The sequence below is a fragment of the Ostrea edulis genome, chromosome 8 (genome assembly GCF_947568905.1).
Source record: "Ostrea edulis chromosome 8, xbOstEdul1.1, whole genome shotgun sequence".
Lineage (NCBI taxonomy): Eukaryota > Metazoa > Mollusca > Bivalvia > Ostreida > Ostreidae > Ostrea > Ostrea edulis.
The window spans coordinates 41,781,488-41,802,357 of NC_079171.1; the positions used below are offsets into that span (position 1 = coordinate 41,781,488).

The 20,870-nt window shown below is 34.6% G+C and overlaps 1 protein-coding gene across 1 annotated transcript in view; it reads left to right on the plus strand.

The window, feature by feature from the left end:
• The window catches only part of LOC125661814 (multiple epidermal growth factor-like domains protein 11), a 35,904-nt gene extending 15,572 nt beyond the window's left edge, over window positions 1-20,332 (plus strand). The window contains exons 4-14 of the mRNA XM_056147622.1: window positions 4,978-5,229; window positions 8,239-8,247; window positions 13,055-13,186; window positions 13,281-13,418; window positions 16,782-16,907; window positions 17,139-17,276; window positions 17,440-17,583; window positions 18,227-18,364; window positions 18,455-18,595; window positions 18,675-18,801; window positions 18,889-20,332. Of these exons, the coding sequence (XP_056003597.1) occupies window positions 4,978-5,229; window positions 8,239-8,247; window positions 13,055-13,186; window positions 13,281-13,418; window positions 16,782-16,907; window positions 17,139-17,276; window positions 17,440-17,583; window positions 18,227-18,364; window positions 18,455-18,595; window positions 18,675-18,801; window positions 18,889-19,051 (1,508 nt within the window). The 3' untranslated portion in view covers window positions 19,052-20,332. The remainder of the gene's footprint in view (window positions 1-4,977; window positions 5,230-8,238; window positions 8,248-13,054; window positions 13,187-13,280; window positions 13,419-16,781; window positions 16,908-17,138; window positions 17,277-17,439; window positions 17,584-18,226; window positions 18,365-18,454; window positions 18,596-18,674; window positions 18,802-18,888) is intronic.
• The last annotated feature ends 538 nt before the right edge of the window (window positions 20,333-20,870 follow it).

Here is a 20,870-nt window from a genome sequence, read left to right on the forward strand (position 1 = left end):
TTTGCTTCAAAGAATTGAAGATAAATACAATTAAGGTGACTCCATACTCACATTTTTATCTGATACAAGTTTGAAAAGTGTATTTATTTCCATTCATTAGAGTTAACACTAACAAATTATCAAATAAAATACATATGTCATCACACTTTTTAAGATGCAAGACGTACATAAACAGAATCATATATCACCGTCAGAAAATTGCTATTTTCCTTAAACAACGTGATCAAATTTTCATAAAAACTGGTTATGACGATATAGTAACATTCATAACAATTTCATGAAACTATATCTTCACAAAAATATACAAAATGTCTGTAAAAAAAAAATAAGGAAATATATCGCATAATGGATTAGATAAGAAATCAATAAAACAGAGTTATTGCCCTTGGATTCAATATTTTGACATGTATCATTGATTATTCCTCTATAACTTAGACTTTTGAAATAGTTTATTTCTAACAAGATTTTTTACAATAAGTATTGGAAAATACTCCAACAAAATTTATGTTCCTATCATGCATAAATCTAAATAAATAACTGATTTTGTAAAATCTGATGACATCGCAGGAGGGTGGAATTACTTTAAGATTCTAAGAACCCATATTTTTGCATTTTTCCGTTTGAAAATTTAGCAACATATTTAATTGATGATGGTAGTTACTCTTTTAAAAATCCTATTTGATAGGCTTCATTGTAATAAATATTTTGACTAATTTGGCTGAAAAACATTTGCATGTATATACAATGAATTTTTAAAAAAAAATCGGTGAAACATAAGCGAAACAAAAAAATTAAGAATTGTATGGCGCGAAACCATAAAAGAAACACGACAAGTCTGGTTGGCCGCCGGTGTTTACTATGTCCACAAATCAAGTCGATCTCTCGAACGCGTTCATATCACGTGACTGGGTCTTTTATAAAATCTTCATAAAGATACCCTTATTTCTACTTCCACGTCTTTCTCGACTTGTTCGCACGCATGCAGGAGAATAGGGAAATAAAAAGTTTTTGGGGCGATACCATTGAAACCATTATCTTGTCTCAAGCTTCAAATGAGATTGAGTGCGAATATTTATTTGGAGAACATAGTCTGAGTCAGTTATCCGTGTTTGATATGTGCAATTTTGATCTGGAACTTCATACAGTGGACAGTGATGTTGTTTTATTCGAGTTTGTGGGCGGGGTGTGAAGAAAAGTATGTTATGTACAGATAACCCACACTTTTAACGAAACTATGGGACAAGATATTTAAATCCTACAACAATGTGCTATTCATCATACAACTTGAACTTGTTAAAGTTGTATGGTCCGAATGACTACCATTTTATTTTCCACCATGTAAAACGCTCTTAAATCATCGCATGTACGTATAAATATGAGACACGTCACATTAATTTACCTGTTTTAACCAGATTTATTTTATTTCCAATCGGTGTAAACAATTCACCGTCACTCAGCCATGCATAAATCAAAGGAGTCAGACTTTCATCTGTGTAAAGTTGTGTATTTTGTTTTGTACAACATTACCGTACCATAAAGTTAAGACTAAGAAAATTAGAATTATCAAGGTCGTAAGCGCCGAACATAGACCTACATTTTGCCACCCTTCACCGGCAATGGTGACGTCTCCATATGGGTGACGAATTCTCGAGAGGGACGTTGAACAATATACAATCAATCAATCAAATACTTTTTAGTAATGTTGATGTTACGTTTTCCCCTGACGCCTGAGAGAGAGAGAGAGAGAGAGAGAGAGAGAGAGAGAGAGAGAGAGAGAGAGAGAGAGAGAGAGAGATGTTGAAATGTGTACGTATTGTCGATTAAATTAACATGTCTCATTAATGGATATAATTTACTTTGCCAGACCCCGGAAGTTTACGCGATGCACATGTCACGCGACCCACATCCTGGTAGCTATGCAAAAGTAAACATTTCGACGCCATTTCTTTCCGGTGACTTGCAATAAAAACATGTTCAGATAATGATATTAAATAGCTTACCGTATAACTGAAAATTATCCAGACTGTTATTAAGAGTGTTAGTTACATCTGTGAAAGGTATACTTTTCTTGATTTTTGGAGGTTTGGGGGTTGCATTTGAAAGTTGTTTTTTGTGTCCGTTATAAAGTCTGATTTTGCTGATTCTGAATTATAAACTTCTTTTAAAATAATTTGACAGAAAGTGATAGATGGATCGATGGATTCTTTTAGAAATATTTTCTGACACAATGTTGTGCTGAGTTCCATGAATTGGCAAATATTTTTAAAGTGCCCTTCAAGTTGATTGGATCGTGTTTGTGTGGGCACCGGATTTAGGATCCACAAAATTAACGCTGTGGTTCACAGTCAAATGATTGAATCCTTCATCACTGAGAGAACTATATCCTCTACAACAATCGCTTATGATAGTTGTGTCCGCCTTATGTGCTTCTTGGTTGTTGTCACCAGAGTATCTGCAGTTCTGTCTGCCACGCTGACCAAAAAAAAAACATTTTTTTAATCCTTCTCAATTCCTCCAAACACCCACACCCCGTCCACTCGTCTTCCTTTGGGATATTTCCTTTTCCGAAATTTTGATTCATCAATTTCAACAATTTTTCCAGGCCCCCCGATGATGTTACTGTCGTACTATTCCAAATATATTTCACAAACTTCTCGTCCAAAATTGTACCAATCTGTTATAGTTTTTTGAGAAATTTCAAGTTTGTGAATTACGAAATCTTGAGCACATTTATGAACCCAAAATGATTTTTTTGTTCAATGTTAAATTGTAAATTTCAAACCAAGATGGCTTTCTAATCGATACTTTCCTGTTGCATTTTTTGTTGCTACATCTCCAAACGTGGCTATCGCTACTGAAAGACGAGTCTTTTCGCAGTCCAAATACTCCAAAACCACACGATTTACAAATACAGTCACGAAGATTCAGAATAAGACCTACTTGTATCAGCCAATTAATTATGCTCTCCAAATAATCACATTTTCACAAGATCTTTATTTTTTATTCGTATATTTGTTTACATTGAACACATGTTGAACTGTCAAAGTCGTAAATATTCGCTTTGCGCAGAATCGGCGCGTGTGAAATTAACAACAGGATGCCATTTTGAAGAATCATGTATATTGTAGATATCATTGTTTATTGATCGTATTTACAATTCCAGTTAAAAACTGTTGTTTAAAACGAAGTTTTTAACATGTAAAAATATCAAGGAATTCCCATTTTGGGTCAACATCCTGAAGAAGAAAAAACCGCTTATTTTTCAAATTTGACAATCACTAACGCGATTGCATATTATAAAAAAGACGCGTATGGCGTAATATATTTTAGCGCGGTTTTTTTTGGGGGGGGGGGGGCAAAGTAAATTTGATCCCTCATCAATACGTATGTGCAATGATTTAACATCGTTTTTACAAGGTGAGTGACATTTTTACTGATTTTTTCTATATACTTGTACGCAGTTGTGTTAAGTAGGGCCATAGAAATATGTCAGGAAAAAAGCATTAATAAACAGATCACTTTGTGACAAATTCTGTAAACACAACCCTTTTATACAAAAACAATATGTATATATCATTAAGTGCATATTGACCTCTTATACATTTTTCACCAGACCGACAGTTCTACATCAACTCTGTATCACGTGATCAAATATCAAGACAAAAACCTTTCGTGTATGTCTAAATCGTTGAATTGGCACGATATCCAGATATCAATGCAAGTTGAAGTTAATATAACTTCAAAGCATATTAATTTCTTAATTTGAAAAGTGCTGAGACCAAGTTTATTGTGACTTGTAACATGTCTAATTTTTGCATTGAATATGCAAGATGCAGCGATTTTTGCACATACGAAGTTGAATCTAGCCTGAAAAACATATTTTCTGTTGAAGCCAGAACTTGCTCCCTAACTTTCCTTTGGCACTGAAGTTCACATGTCACATAAATCAAACATCTTTCACTTAAAAACCTCGAGGTGTCGTGCCAATGATGAAATTTTAATGTACGGAAACCCTGTTTATGCAAATGAGTCCATTGTGAAAATAACTATACGTGTAGATTAGGGGCGATATCAAGATCACAATATAATATGGATATTACTTTAGCATGTATGCTATATAAAGAAAAAATTGAAACTTTTTCAATATCAAAGAGAATTAATATAACCCATTTGACAGAAACTTTTACGTGATTGCAGTTTACCGTTTGACAGCGGTGGTAAATAACGAAAGAATCTTTTGACATTTCCAACCACAAAAGGACTGTAGATATGTACGTCATGACCTTCGTCATGACGTAGTTTTCATTGTGACGTCGTGCAATGTGCCAGTGCGGTAAAGTATATGTATGTACAGCGCTGCTATTAAAAATGTTATGGGGAAAGCCTTAACTCAACCGCGTATCGTATGATATTTCATAGATTGCAATTAATTCACTCTTAACTATGTGAAGATAAATACAGCACCATAAATTCACGAACAACTCTCAACACTACATGGTCATTGAGAAACGAAATAAGATACCGTTATTTGATATTAATTACACTTGTATAAGATTACCACGCATCTTTTATATGATGGACACGTATATTATATGAAGTGCTACAATAATTATATAACACACTAGATAAGTATATCTTTGTCTTCTGTAAATAGATATTAAGATTTCGACTCAGTTGTCCCTGTTACTGACTGGATACACATTGAACGAGAAAAAAAATGATCGAGAGGAAATCGTATCAGTAGTAGTGATTTATCATTATTTTCTCTGCCTTATAATCCCAAATACAATTATCTACCATGTTCTTTAGAACAATGGACATATGTTTTATCCCCTTTGATTGCAGGTTTTGATAAATTTGCAACACTACATGTGCACTGAAAGATAGTGCACTGAAAGATGGTGAGGATTATTTCTGATTAGACTGTCATTCATATTTTATAAATTTGTTTGACGTTGTTTATGTTTGATATCTCAGGTCCAACAAATTCTTTTGGTGGTAGATTTTTGGGATTTTCCTTATACGTATCAAACACAACCGACAAAAATCAAGCTACATTGTGTTTCCACGACACAACCTACACAAGAGACACAATACCCGCCGTCCTCAACGTCACGTGTCCAGTTCACGGACAATACGTTATCTACTACAATGAAAGAAAACAAGGAGGGAACCCTGCTGGATATAGTACTTACGCATATAGTGAACTCTGTGAGGTAGAGGTTTATGGTATGTGTGAATACTTTGGAATTTGGTTAGCATATAAGTAATACATGTTTCATTTGTTAGCTACAGTAATACACTTTTAGTACGATGACAAATATAACGAACTAATTAACATAGTGAACTTTTTTCCTGTCTTTTCTTTTTCTTCTGAATTTATTACAATGCTCTTCAGATTTCTACATTCAATGATATCGTTATAACAAGTTATAATGGAGAAAATTTACGGAAATACAATTCACTGATCTAATTAAATTTAATTCCATTAAAACAATGCATTGTTAATCGTGTATTATGATTTATATCTAGGGGAGGATCATTTTTTGAAGTGTTTCTGCTTTCGTCAACATAACACATCTTTTACAATTAATAATCATCATAATCGAAATAATATGAAACTTTGACGTCATAAAAAACAACTGCGTGACACGCTGCAGTGTATGGTACATCCGTTAAAAACAATCAACCAATCAACAGTCTCATATTCAATCACATTGCTGCCATATGTTCTATCGTACCATCGCCGCGAGGTACGATGACACGATGCTATCATGGCGATGACACGATGGTTCAATGGTGATGGTACATCGATACGATGGCAATGACACGATTGCCATTTTACGATGACAGCATGCTACCATGGTAATCGTACCCCCGTACCATTATCCTCTTTAATATGTATATAAGCATGCGTAAACAAGCTGAAGCAAGAAAGGAGCAATGTTTGATATAAAAATTACAGCCCAATTATCTTACTGGAATTTAAATTTTTCTTTAATGGCATTTTTCCGAAACAAATATTTAGATTCCTAATTAAATAGACCCAATTTCAGTAGACATATTTCATATGTCAATATATGCATGGCATTAAATTTAATAAAAAGTACAGATGCAATATAAAAGTTTTTTCTGAGATAGGTGATATTCTACTACGTACATATACCTCTACAAATATGGAATTGGATTCATTTAAACAATAAAATGTTGTCTTTCTTGTTTCATTAAAGTTTGGTTGATTAATTGAATATTGTTTAACGTCCCGCTCGAGAACTTTACACTCATATGGAGACGTCACCATTGCCGGTGAAGGGCTGCAAAATTTAGGCCTATGCTCGGCGCTTACGGCCTTTCAGCAAGGAGGGATCTTTATCGTGCCACACCTGCTGTGACAACGGACCTCGGATTTTACGGTTTCATCCGAAGGATCGCCTCATTTACTCGCCTTTTACGACAAGTAAGGTGGTATAGAGAACCTATTCTAACCCGGATCCTAACGGGACTCAAGTTTGGTGACAACTGACAATATCCATGTACTTCAGAAATAAACTTTTGTCATCAATATTTTCACACACCGATTTGAAAATTTAATATCGTAGTTTTCTTATCTCTCTTCCAAAACACTACCTTTTTGTGTGGGATATGATTGTAGTGGACATTTCAACTTATGGGGCAGGTTTACTGCATTTTCATAAGAGGGGGACACTAAGCTGAGAAATATATTTCCCTATAGCAAACAGTAAGGAAAATATTTGGTCAGAAAAAGTGCCACCTATTGATACTACGACCTGTATTATTTTTTTAATCAGAGAGAAGAGGGTAAATACTTATTAAAAATATTTTGAAACATTATATTTTAGAAATGTTTAGCCAATCATAACTCTTCTCATACATTTTATTGAAAGTAGACATTAACGGCAAACTGACAACTGAACTGTATGACAAACGGGATGATTTCAGCTTCTCCATCGTCAACTTTCCACATTTATGTAGCAATATTCCATTATCACCTGCATATGGTGTTTATATATCTCAACTGATTCGATATGCAAGAGCTTGTTCTGGGTATAGTCAGTTTTTAAATCGAGGTAAGCTACTGACAAACAAGTTGATGGTACAGGGATTTCAACAGTCTCGATTGAAGTCAGCATTTCGCAAATTCTATGGTCGTTATAACGATCTAGTTCCTCAATACAACCTCGCATTGGGTCAAATGTTGTCTGACGTGTTTCATACCGATTGTTAAGCCGTTCTTGGCACAATGATTTGACTGCGGATAACTCCGTTTACCTGATGAGGATATGGGGCTCACGGCGGGTGTGACCGGTCAACAGGGGATGCTTACTCCTCCTAGGCACCTGATCCCACCTCTGGTGTGTCCAGGGGTCCGTGTTGCCCAACTATCTATTTTGTATTGCTTGTAGGCGTTATGAGATTGATCACTGTTCGTTATCTTCACCTTACATACACAAATGCGTATTTGATCGTTCATGCATGCTTAATTGAATACATAAAATAAAAAGAGCACGATAACGATGACACGGTGGTATAATGGAGGTGGTACGATGATAGCATCGTATATACTAAAGCCCTCGTGTCATCGCCATCGTGTCATCGTCATCCTACTACGTGTATCGTGGTGATGACTAGATGGACACATGACAGGAATAACATTCCATAATCTCAGCTACAATTAGTCTTCCACATCACATGATAAGGGTTATATATAAAATAATATACATGTATAAACTCAATTTTGAGAAGTCGTGGACAAAACTATGCATCCTCATTTGGTACCCAGCATTATAAGTATTAGTTTGTTTTTGTTTGTTTGGATTTTTTAAAATTATTTTTTTATTATTATTATCAAAACAACTGATATACAGAAAACAGATTTACATATTGATTTTCAAAAGAAAACAAAATTCAGCACATAGACTGGTAGGTATTGCAAGTTTTATGCGTCAGTGCATTATAAGCATTCAACACATATATTTGCAATTATCATACACAAGCACTATACATCAAACATAGACATACAAGTATTATATACATATATATTTACGTGTCTTCTACACACGGATGATGCAATGTCGAGATTTAAGTATTATACACATATTCAAAGAAATATTTATAGGTTTATAATTACATTGTACAAAAATGTAGCTAGTGATGATAGTAATGTTTGAATGAATTGAAAGGTCAAAATATGCAAGAGGATACAACAATTATTAATAGTCCATAAAGGTATCCTTTTGATCTTCAACTGAGGGACAACCTTTTGTTATTAGTTTCAACATTTGACATATAGCAATTCCTCAGGAAGGTCACAAAAATTAATTTGAGTTTCTTAATTTTGGCGGAAGGTCGGGTTTCGAATCCCGGCCGCAACAGACCAAAGTCTAAAACAAGTAGTGACAGTTCCATCGCCAAACGCTCGTCATCAGGTGTGAATGTCAGGGGTCCTCGGAGATGACCTTAAAAATGGTTGTCCCGTGTTACAGTAGGTGTGGAACGCTAAAGAACCCTCACTGTTCAATGGCCTTAAGCGGCGAGCATAGGCCTAAAGAACATGACCCACAAAATGCCATTTTTGGCCTACCAAATTTGGAAAAATTAAAGAACACTTTAGAATAAATCTAAGATTATATTTTTTATCCATAACATGAGCCAAGTTGTATTGCGCAATCGTTTCCTCACACCGGATGTTTAAAGCACTCAAGTAAATGCCCAAACCTACCGCAGTTTCACGTTTTCCGGGAAAATCGCATACATTTGCCAACTTCAGTCTATAAATTCACATGGGCCGCATTACTCACGACTCAATTTTGTAAACTAAAATTAAAATGCAAAGTTAGATTAACACTTTCCATCAAAAAAATTAACTCGTAAGCAATGCGGCCATGTCGAAAAAAAATAATAACAAAAGTGTCGTCTGGAAACGTCAGATTCCAAGGAAGTCAATACATACATCTAACGCAGTTGATACGACTCAAAAAGAAACAGCAAAGAGGTGAGTTTTTATGTTGTTATATATTTTTTAAAATAAAAAATCAATATCTAAACGAGTAAATATGGGAGTCATGGCCTATGGTAAAAAGGTACAGGGGAGGGGGGGGGGGGGTGTTACACCTATCGTGTATGTTTGATTCCGAAGTCCGTTCCGATGGCTTTAAAAGTACGGATTTCCCTACCTTTTGTTACTTTAAAAATGATATTGTTCGAAACAGAATGAATGTTCGAATCAAACGTACAGTACAAACTTATACGGTCATACGGAATACCCTAGTTAGAATAATCTAACTGTGTCTCGGGACAGGCCCTCACCACAATCGGTGCCGTAGGACATTATCATTTTAACGATAGAACATTCTCTATCATGGAGATGTGCGATATATATTCAGACAGTATGATCTATCGTATGAATTTGTCCATTGGTTCTCATAATTTTTACAAATTTTGTACGTTTAATTATTATAGACTACAGTTCAAAGTTTCTTATAAAATATGAAGTCTGTCAATCGTAACTGTAAAGTTGTAGCAACGTGTTACATTAACAAATGTCCGAATTTACGGCAATATCAAACACTGCTGTAAGCTCTATCTATTTTACATTTGTACTTGAGAATTTGAACGCACAATATTCATACATCGAACAGAGATGAAACAAGTAACGTTTTGTTTTCAAATTAAACTATTTAAGTTCGTAAATTCATAAGTCCCTTGTATATACGTGGAAAGAAACCTACAAAAACACACAGAAAGTTTGTTTTTAATGAAGTAGGTCAATTTAAATACATATCAAAATATATCTTGTTAAATAATATTTGACATAACTTGTGTTGAAATGTAGAGTATTCTCTTAATTATATTTACTTTTTTTCGATTGAAGGGCAATAACTCTAAATGGAAAACAGTTTACTAGTGGAGGATCCTAGTTTTTTTTCCTTTCGTTTTGTTTTATATATACATACGAAAATCAAACGCTTTAATTGATTTTAGAATTTTTATTTTCTGCTATAGACAAAATTGATATTGAAAAGATATGTTTTAAATGTTAGGGAAAAAAAAAACAATCTATAAAGGTGAAACGGCAAACCCCCATCCCCCGAAAATGTATTACAATACTACTGATAATTTTTCTATTATTTATATTATTTCATGTATGGAGATGCATGTGCATGGTTTTTGCACCAGTTTTCTTTTTGGATTAGGAAAATGGTTTACTTTTTCCTTAAAAAAGGACTTTGGAAGGGTCCATTAAACAGACCCAGGTTGGGAGATTTCAGGCTCTCATGGACTTAATTTCCGTGGAAACGAGGGGGTTATTTATATTCGGTCTTTCCTACCCCGGGATAGGAAAGACCCAATATAAATAACTTCCTCGTTTCCACAGAAATTTACATGGACTACATAATAGAAATAAATTAACCATGTAATATACATTGTTGTATCTATATGTCACACTGACATTAATCAACAAAACATTTGAAGATACACATTTTCAGTTTATTAGTGGGAAAAAAATAATTCCAAGTTTTTGAATACAATTTATTAATTGATTCACCAAGCATTAATTAGATTTTAGGAAAAATAACCTAGGCTAATGGGTTTTAACATGAAGATAAGATTTTCATCCAACCCAAATTGTATAATTTCATTTACATGTATATGACATAAATATTTCAGATATGCCAAGGAGTGGTCCCTAATTCTTTCTCTGTTTCAACTGTCCATGGAGAGTAAAACCAAAACACAGATCCAGGATTTCAAAGAAATATAGGACAGTGATCACCACTCTGATAGGGAGGGCACCATCTGATCATGATTTTCTGTGCAATATATGCCCGAGTGTGTGTGTTGCTCCCATATTAAAAAGAATATCAAGTCGGTTAGGCAACAGATTCAAGACAGTCCAGCACCACCACCAGCAGCAGCAGCAGTTCTTCCAATTAGTTCCCCTTCTGTATCACTCCCATCCCCATGTACATCAAGAGGGCACACTTCATGCTGTATCTGCGAGTGACCAGGTCCAAAGTTAGTTGTAGTCCCAGTAGGAGTAAGTCATGAAATCTTCATTTCAAAAGAGGCCATCATTCCTGCCGGGGCTCACTTCTGTACAAATCACCTACAATAAGACATAGAAGAACTTGAACCTATTGCTGACAACACCATGTTCAACAAAAAAAGGAGTGACATAATTAATCAAACAAGTTTTTGAGAGCTGAAGTTTTGAGAAAAGAGAAAATAAGGTTGGATTTTGACAACAGTGAAAGTCTAACAGTGAGCATCAGAATCTCCTGGGAACCCCTAAAGCTGCTTTTGAGGACTTGCTGACATATGTAAACCTGTAGAATATGGAAACTTGTGCTAGATAAAAGTTTTATAACCTTTCTACCAGTGATGTATTTGTTGACAATAAAAAGGGTATTTGATTTTAGCAGAATAATTACTTATTATGAACTACTAGTGTTATCATTATGATACTTAACTGGCAAATAACAAACAACAAACATGATTTGTAAATGTTATTTCCTGTATAGATCTACATGATACTTCTATTTTGGGAACATTATGAAAATAGGCCAATTTAGATTATTTCTCATTCTGTGGCATTTACAAGCATGTATACATTACATGTAAATGCAATATAATCCAAACAATTTAAAACTACAGTGCCTTAGGATATATTCTATTTCAAATATGTATCTAGATGTAATTCTATTGAAATCTATATTAATGTCTGGAAGATTTTTAGATCACAGCTCATGAATTACGTTCTGTCAGTCAATAATGTATTGCACAAACATTTAAAATTGTTGGTTAAAAGACCTCAGTATCTTTACATGATTAATACGTATAGGAATATACAATTATTGATCAAGATAAATACAGTAAAATTTATACAGTATCATTTCTCAAATCGTATTTTCAGAGTCAATAATATACTGAATCTGATCCCCTATATCGGTGTTGTGTTGTTATTATTCACGCTATGAAATCTACATGTACATGTAACAAAAAGATCATTTGATACTTACTATTAGGTGTCTACAGTAATTTTCCTTTAATCAGGTTTCACAGCAAATGCTCGTTGAACGTGTAATTCCGAGTAAATTCGAATTGAACATGTTTTGACGAGACGCGGTGTCAACTTATTTCGTTACCATTGCTTTCGATACTCGGTCGTTTTAATACGAAAAAAAAACCCAAAAAAAACAAAAAAAAACAAAAACTATGGAATATGATATGAAACAGAATTGTTCCAATGATTCACTTCTTTCACCATGTAAATAAACTACATACTATATTTATTCTTCTTATTTCAGTATTTTAAAATTCAAGTGAAAATAATTTAAAAGTAAAGTTGAACAATCACGGCTTTGAACATCATTTCCAAAATATTTCTTATTTCTATTTCCCAAATTTGGTCCAAAATGCTTATTATGATCATTGAATAAGCCATTCTAGCTATTTGAGTGCATATAACTTGATATATTCAGAGATTTATAGGTTCATGTATATTGTACATGGTCATTGGAGGTTTATTGTTGTGACGTGTATCCCGAAATGTTAATTTTTTAACATTAAATACCACAATCTTCAACGTCATATTAACAAAAAAGTATAGAATATATGAAAAAATGAAAAACATTTCTAGAAAGCCTATATCCTGAAGCTTATTATATACGGAAATTATCAATATCCCAGGCTAGGCCATTTTTCATGGTTCGTGGGTCATGTTCTTTGAAGACCTTCACCGGTCTTGGTGACGTTATCATATGGGTTAAAAAATTTCGAGAGAGACGCTGACCCCCCCCCCCCCGCCCCCATCCCCTACTACAGTATGTATTTAGAAAATTGAGATTTAAAACAGAAGTACCCTGTTTTCATTTCTACGCTTGTCAAGAAAAAAATCTGAAGTCAACTTTTCTGGATGGCCCCCTCTTCCTTTCTTGAAAAACTATGTAAATATTATTTGAGACTATCGTGTACTTGGTTTCTAGGAATTTGATTGCATTTTATATAAGACTTGTTTCCTAATTCTTCTAAGGTTGTCCTGTACCCGGTTACTACGGACCTGATTGTTCAACCCCTTGTCCTAATACCTGTAGGTACTGTCACATCGAGACTGGAGCGTGTCAAGGATGTAAACCTGGATACCAGGGACATCAGTGTGAACTATGTATGCTTTTTTCAATACTTGTATCTTTATATAAATCTATTTTACGTTATTCAGGTTTATCCCATCTTTATTCTATGATATATCTTATTTGTAGCTTGCACTCTTCAGTATTACGGACAACTATGTAAGGAGACCTGTGGTAACTGTAGTGACGGGGTGACGTGTAACAATGTGAACGGAACGTGTACAAACGGATGTGACGTCGGTGTCTACGGAGATAAATGCAAAACACGTATGTATTGGCGATATACACACTGTTCATTGATAGGATATCTAAGTCTTGTCTAGATTTTTTTCCCACTCATATGGAGACCTAACCAGCTATAGGTGAATTGCCACAAATTTAAACCTATTCTTATTTCTCAAGCCCATAGCTGTGGGTTTTTTTTACGTCCCAAGGCCTGTCGCGACTCGAGCCCTTCGTTTTTAAAGACCAATGTTGGAGTATAGATAGCAGTCAATAAGGAATATGGTGGTAAATTTGAATTTTGGGTCACATTCAGATTGCAGAGAGCTATTTACAAATATTCTATTACTGAATCAAGTTTATGATTAGAATTTTGTCAGGCTTGCTCTTCTTGTCAGTTAGCAAATCTGTACACAAATTAAAGACCTTTACTATAAACATTTTTCGAATCTGTATTTTTCAGTGAAAAGTGTAAAGCAGGACATTTAATGCTGAATGTACAAAATCCTTATTTTAAAAAGAAAACAAACACCAAACAAACAAGAAGTGTCTATGACTATAATTTATGAAATAAAAGGATTATTCCGAAAAACAAATCCAACAAATAACTCATGTATTTTACATATTTCGGACTTGGTAGCCATGTTCTTACGAAATTCACTACACATTTACATAGATATAATGTTACGTTTGTGCCATCCCTGTCTTACCTGAACATATTTCAATATGGGCCACTCCATCCCTATGATGTAAACGCATTGCCCAAAGCCTTTTACATCTTTCTTCAATATTTTTGAGTTCCGAGATGGAGTGGTGTGCATGGCGTCATTTTCGAAAATAATTACCAGTCGTTATCTGTGAAATTTGCCCAATGTTAAAACACTATATTTTACTTTTATTCTGATTAATTGCGATTATTTCATCAATTTAAACCATGTTTAGATTGATTTTGATATATTTTCTTAATTTTGGGGCAAATTAATGAAAAAAAACAAAAACAAATCACAGATTTCTGGAAACAATGAATAACTTATATAGCAAACAAAAATAACACAGCAAACAACTCCATTTGTTAGAACTCACTACACCGGATTATAATGAAAAAAAATGTGAACAATTGATATCCCAAAAGTGCTCATTTTGGGGAAAACAAGCGATTTTCACACCAAAAAAATCACAGATTTCTGGAAACATGGAATAACGTTTATAGCAAACAAACAATAACATAAAAATCAACTCTATATGTTAGAACTCACTACAGTATTATATTTTTAAAAAATTGTGCACAATAAATATCCCTAAATTCCTCATTTAGGTGGAAAACAAGCAATTTTCACAGACAAAAATCACAGATTTCTATGATATAACAACTTTAATAAGAGAAATAATGACATTATGATTTACGTACAAATGTAACTTATTTTTGAATTAACAAATACAGTTACAGAGCAGTTTATAATTTATTTTTTGAGGGGGAGGGGTGTAATTTTGAACAAAAATATCATGGATTTCTTGAAATATTTTTAAACTTTAACACAATTCCTGACAGTGTGAAAAACAAACCTCCATATTTTACACATCACCTAAGAATTTTAAGGGATAGACATACATTGTTGCTTGACATCTCTGAAGTTTATAATATTGAGAAAATTTCTAGAAATATTTTTTAACTTTAATATTCTACCATACACCAGAAATATGATGGTGTTATATTTTACTTATCACTTTACACTAGTAATGTAAAATCAAACACTTACATATCAACCCTTCACTTCATAATTTGGGGGAGTGAAAGGAATTCTTGCACCCCCCCCCCCCCATCAAAAGAACACCCCACATATTTCTACAAATGCTTTATGACATTGACACAATTCTTGTCACCATGGAAACAATCATGTCATATTTCATGTCTCAATAATGTAAACACCTTAAGCATACTTTTCATCAAATAACAGTTACTGACATGAAATAGTCACTCTCAACAAACCCACATTATTTAGGATTAACTTCAGAAGCGAAACAGTTGTCTCACTTACAAATGAACAAGCAACTATATGCTGTAGTGTATGAAACAACGTTCTTAAATGACTAGTATTACATGTAGTAGAAGGGAAATACATAAAAACCGAGTATTACGAACTATTTAGGTATATTAAACAACCGGTACTTGTATATTGCACATAAATATTGAGGTAAAAGAGCATAACTATTGGAAAAAATTGTGGCATCCAGGGCATGAATTAAGACTTCTTAAATAAAAATAATTAGAACCTTGCACTATACATGTGCAGACTACTCTTCCGTGTCACTATCCTCACTTTCTTATTCACCCATGGGTTCTGGAATCACAGCAGCATCTTCGAGACAGTTTGCCCAGTTCTGCACACCTGTGATGGATTATGTGTGCCATCCATATCCAACAACTCGAGCACCTGTCCGACACTGACAATACCAGCCTGTCACACTTCCACTGGAGTACTGGATTCACAGTAGGTATACTGCTTGGAAGAGATGAGGCGACTCTGTATTCTAAGAATTCACCATGATGCTGTAGTCATCATCTTTACTGAGATGCTCTGAAGTGTAACTCCTGGCAAGTTTCAATTGGTATATACCTACTGTCAAATTGCTGAGTTCATCAGTAGAGCTAGAGCCTTGGAAACTCCACTACACAGTCTACAGCATCTAAGGCCTTCCATGAGCTGATTCTTCTCTGTAGTGTCTCGGGTTTCTTTCTCTCTTGGAGCATGTTTCTTTGTGATTCTTGATACTACAATATAATTGTTAAAGAATAATTTTTATGCATAATTACTTTTTGATTTTGTTAAACGTTAACCATTGATAATATCATATGAACAATTATAGGATTAAACGATTTTTATCGATTTGTAAACTCTGGACATTTTACTCACAAACTGAATAAAAGTGCGAACCCACGACCTACCGGTTATGAAGCGATCACTTTACCACCGCGACCGGTCTATTGATGCATGCTGTGATGCAGTCATTAAAAATGACAATACTTTGAAAAATGTATTCTAAGTCATAATTATTATCAATATAAATCGCTATTCAATACTCCTGTCTCCCAAAGACGTATCACACTTACCATTCGTCCCCAATTTCAACTTTTAAAGTGAAGATATGAGTTGATACATGTATGTATAAGTCAAACAATGATGCATTTGCATGTATCATAGTCGCCGATATCCATATACATATCAATGAAATTGTATGCGACATAGATGGCGATAGACGCAAAACATATTTTGAACAATACATACAATTCTAAGTTGAAGTACTTTAAACAAACATTAAATTTGTAAATTTCTACCTTAAAAAAATGTAAGAAAATGCAACAACAATGGTGACTGACTCATGTTTATTTCTTTTACTGATAATGTTCAGCTTGTCCTGTTGGTTGGCACGGAAAGAACTGCACAGTACAGTGTGGATGTAACACGTGTGACAGATTTAGAGGACAATGTACATCTCCCTGTTACCCAGGCTGGAAGGGAACACATTGTACTCAGGGTAAATGCTCAGTTATATGGAATGGGTGCAATGTTTGGAAAACCATTGATTTAAACGTATCGTCTTTAGTAAATTATCATTGATGAAATGGAAGAAAACTGTTCATTGCTGAAGCATCAAGTTGTTCCCCAGTTCTCCCTGAAACTTGCATGTATTTGTTGTCATCTGTAACTGATTAACTAACATTAAAATGTAACTTGTTAAGAATACCGTGTCATTTGTTGTACACAGAATGTGACAGGAGGAAATATGGACTTGGCTGTATACAACACTGTGGAGCCTGTCTAGATTATAAACAATGTCACCATATAAACGGATCATGTCTTCAAAGATGTGATGCCGGATTTCAAGGAGAACTTTGTAAAACTAGTAAGGCTCGGCATAATGTGCACAACACAAATATCAATTGTGAAGATTTTCGTTTATGCAACGAATCTTTCTATGTTTAAACCTTATGCATTGTAAAAAGAAAAGAACACCAATGAATGGTAAATATTTCCAGTTTTATCTTTACATCAACTTTTAATTCCAGAATGTTTTCCTGGCAAATTCGGAAAGAACTGTGAGCAAAATTGTTCTGATAATTGTGAGGGCGATCCCGAAACTTGTAACGGAACAACGGGAGAATGCAAGGCTGGATGTCGTCCGGGCTATGATGGGCTAAGATGTGACAGGGGTAAATTAATAATCTTACCTAGGTACCTGCTTTCGGGGGGTGTTCGAACGCGTCTTGTACTTGTTTCATTTTCTTATACGAGTATATCATTCGTTATATGGATTCTTGGTAGAGTATATGGACTCGTATTCCCTTCTTACGAGCCGTTAGGAATGTGAGTCCATATCATCTGCCAAGAATCCATACAACGAAGCGGTTATGTTCCATTCATAACTTCAAGCTTACATTTTACTATTCATAACTGCTATACAAAAATGTGTGTGGGGGTGTCATCCAAAAATATTATTAGAACGTACAAATAACGGGAAATCCATGTTGTCAAGGAAGAGGCCACATTATTGCCCTACTCCCTGATTGTACATGCCTGAGCAGTAATTCTTCATAAAATATTAACACAATTGCTGATCAGCTTTATTTTGGATTAATCATAAGATGTCATATTTATAATTTGAAACAAAGGCGCCGAACCATATATACAGTGTGATTTTAACCTTCCAGTAAGATAATACAAGCCATGTCACATTACGTGCGCAATATTTTTTATCATGCTATTCAAGCACTTAGTTTTATCCTCAGTACAATTAGATAATTGATTAAGACAATTGAGACCCACCCTGCATCTGTATACAAATCCTTACAACAGAGTGTGTAGATAACCAGTACGGAGAAGACTGTAATCAGACGTGCGGAAAATGTCGAGAAGGCAAGCCGTGTCATCACGTCAGCGGTTCCTGTAATGACGAATGTGAACCTGGATACCGGGGCAACAACTGTGATGAAGGTAATGTTTATGTATGCTGAAGTAAGAAATCCACATATAAAGTAACCGTAGATTGCTATTTCAAGCACTTATTATTTGCAAATTTTCTAGTCTGCGAGTTTGGCCATTTTGGTGCTAGCTGTAAAGAGGAATGTAGCGTATTCTGTGGGAAATCACGTGATTGTCATCATGTGACGGGTTATTGCAGATCGGGCTGCAAAACTGGATGGCGTGGAAACGATTGTTTAGAAGGTTGGTATACAGGTACGTGTACATCTATGCATTTTAAATGTGTTAGTCAATGATAGCCACTGTATCAATTCATTTTCAGTCGATACTCAACAACAGGGCACAGAGTGCGACAGAAACTGCGAAACCAGATTCTATGGTATCCTATGTGCCTTTTGTGTTATTGTGGTTCTAAATGGGGTGTATGGTCTTTACAGAATTACGAAATGGTAAGCAACGTATCTCTAATTAATTACGCATGAAACTATCATGGAAAATATTCCCTTGTTTTACATTTGGAATGCAATGGTTTTTAGGAACAAGAAACGATTGGACAAAGATAAGAAATATCGTGCGAGTGACTCCACCATTTGCACCAAAGACACCGTTTTACAAGTCTGTAAAGACGAGAACGTCAACAGTGGATATCAAGAGCTTGGAGAACTGAGTTCATCCTCAACCTATGATACCATTCGCTAGAGGGATATAGTGTTTACATATAATTTTGCTACGACATTGCTGTCAATATATTTTGCACCGCGATACAATAAGATTACAATGTTGAACGCCTGCGATATAACGATTTTTCTACACACACACACTTTCTAAAAAAAGTTCGGGTAAATATTTGTTACCATGCCTTTCTGTCCGTCAATTTGTTATACATTCTTTTTCTTCCAACTTCTTTTTTTTATTTTAAGCAGTAACCAAATTTTGTTTAGATATGATTGGTTTTGCTTTTTATATGTGTAATAAGATTTCGATGCTTTTATTTTCAACATGGGAGCCAAATGGAGTTTGAAAATATTTGAAAACAAGGTGCCCGGAATTATATTTTACGGAGTAGGCAAGATGATTGGTTAATTGATTGATTGATTGCGGTTTTACGCCGTTTTTGGCAAAATGTCAGCCATTGCAAGACATTATAAAGATAATTAGTGATGTACTGTATATTTCTAACAATCATTTTAAATTTTATATTTTGTCCTGAAAGCCAAATAGAGGTAAGACTAAGATGATTTTTTTTGACAAAAAAAGCCCTGGTTCCCAGAATTACTCTTACATTTTACGTAGTAACAAAATCATCATGTTGGAAGGTAATTGGTGGTGTCCTATATATGTGAATTGATGTTACAGAATTTTCATTATCACACGGATTGGGGGGGGGGGGGGTAAAGAACATCTTTTTTCTACAGGTAAACCTGGTTTCCAAAACTCCTCTTACAATGTATGCAGTAACCGTATCACCGTTTTGGAGATGATCGATAATGTCCTTTAGAAGTGTAGTATGTTTTCTGAATTTAGGGACAAATGAGATGGGAGAACAACGACAACAATTTGGTGTTCAGTGCATTGTGCCTCATGGAACACAAATATACATGCATTTGCTTTATGGGTGAACATGTCAACCATTTTAAACGTATTTGAACAATTTAAGCTTCCCGTATCAGGATACTCAGTCAATATTCATTTGTATATAGAGTTTAAAAGTCATCACCTCACGTTTTGAATACAACTCAATTATTATCAAATAGGGTTTGGGATGACCCCAGTACTTAATGCATCTTGACATATGGAGCACGTATTTTTATGGTATAAGGTGTATTTACTTGAGTGCGGGTATTACTGTCTTGTGATAACATTATATTCTTTTTATTTAAGTTGTTAACGTTTTTTTTTTATTTATCACTATCTCATTGTGTATCTTTAAAAATTGATGTGAAATCGATTGTCAATAAAATTAACATTTTTCAGACCAGGAATCGCCAAATCCGTAACTTTAGCCTGTCCTTATGTTAGCGTTTGAGATATAAAATTATGAGTTATGAGATTGATTGTTCGTTATTTTCATCTTTCATTTACACATTTCAAAATTGATATTATGTATTATGGTTTTAGTTTTCAATGTCAAGAAAGGTGAAGATAATGAGCAGCGATCAATATCATAACTCCTATAAGCAATACAAATAGAAAGTTGGGCAAACACGAACCCCTGGGTATAGCAGAGGTGAAATCAAGTGCCTAGGAGAAGTAATCATTCCCCCTGTCGACCGGTCACACCCGCCGTGAGCCCTATATATTGATCAGGTAAACAGAGTTATCAGTAGTCGCAATCAGTATGCCAAGAACGCCCTAACAATCGGTATGAAACAAGTCAGACTGCATTTGACCCAATGATAGGTTGTATTGGCAAACTAGATCGTTATAACGATCCTAGATTTTGTGAAATACTGATTTTAAACGAGACTGTTGAAACCCCTGCATCATCAACTTGTTTGTCAGTAGCCAGCTTCGATTT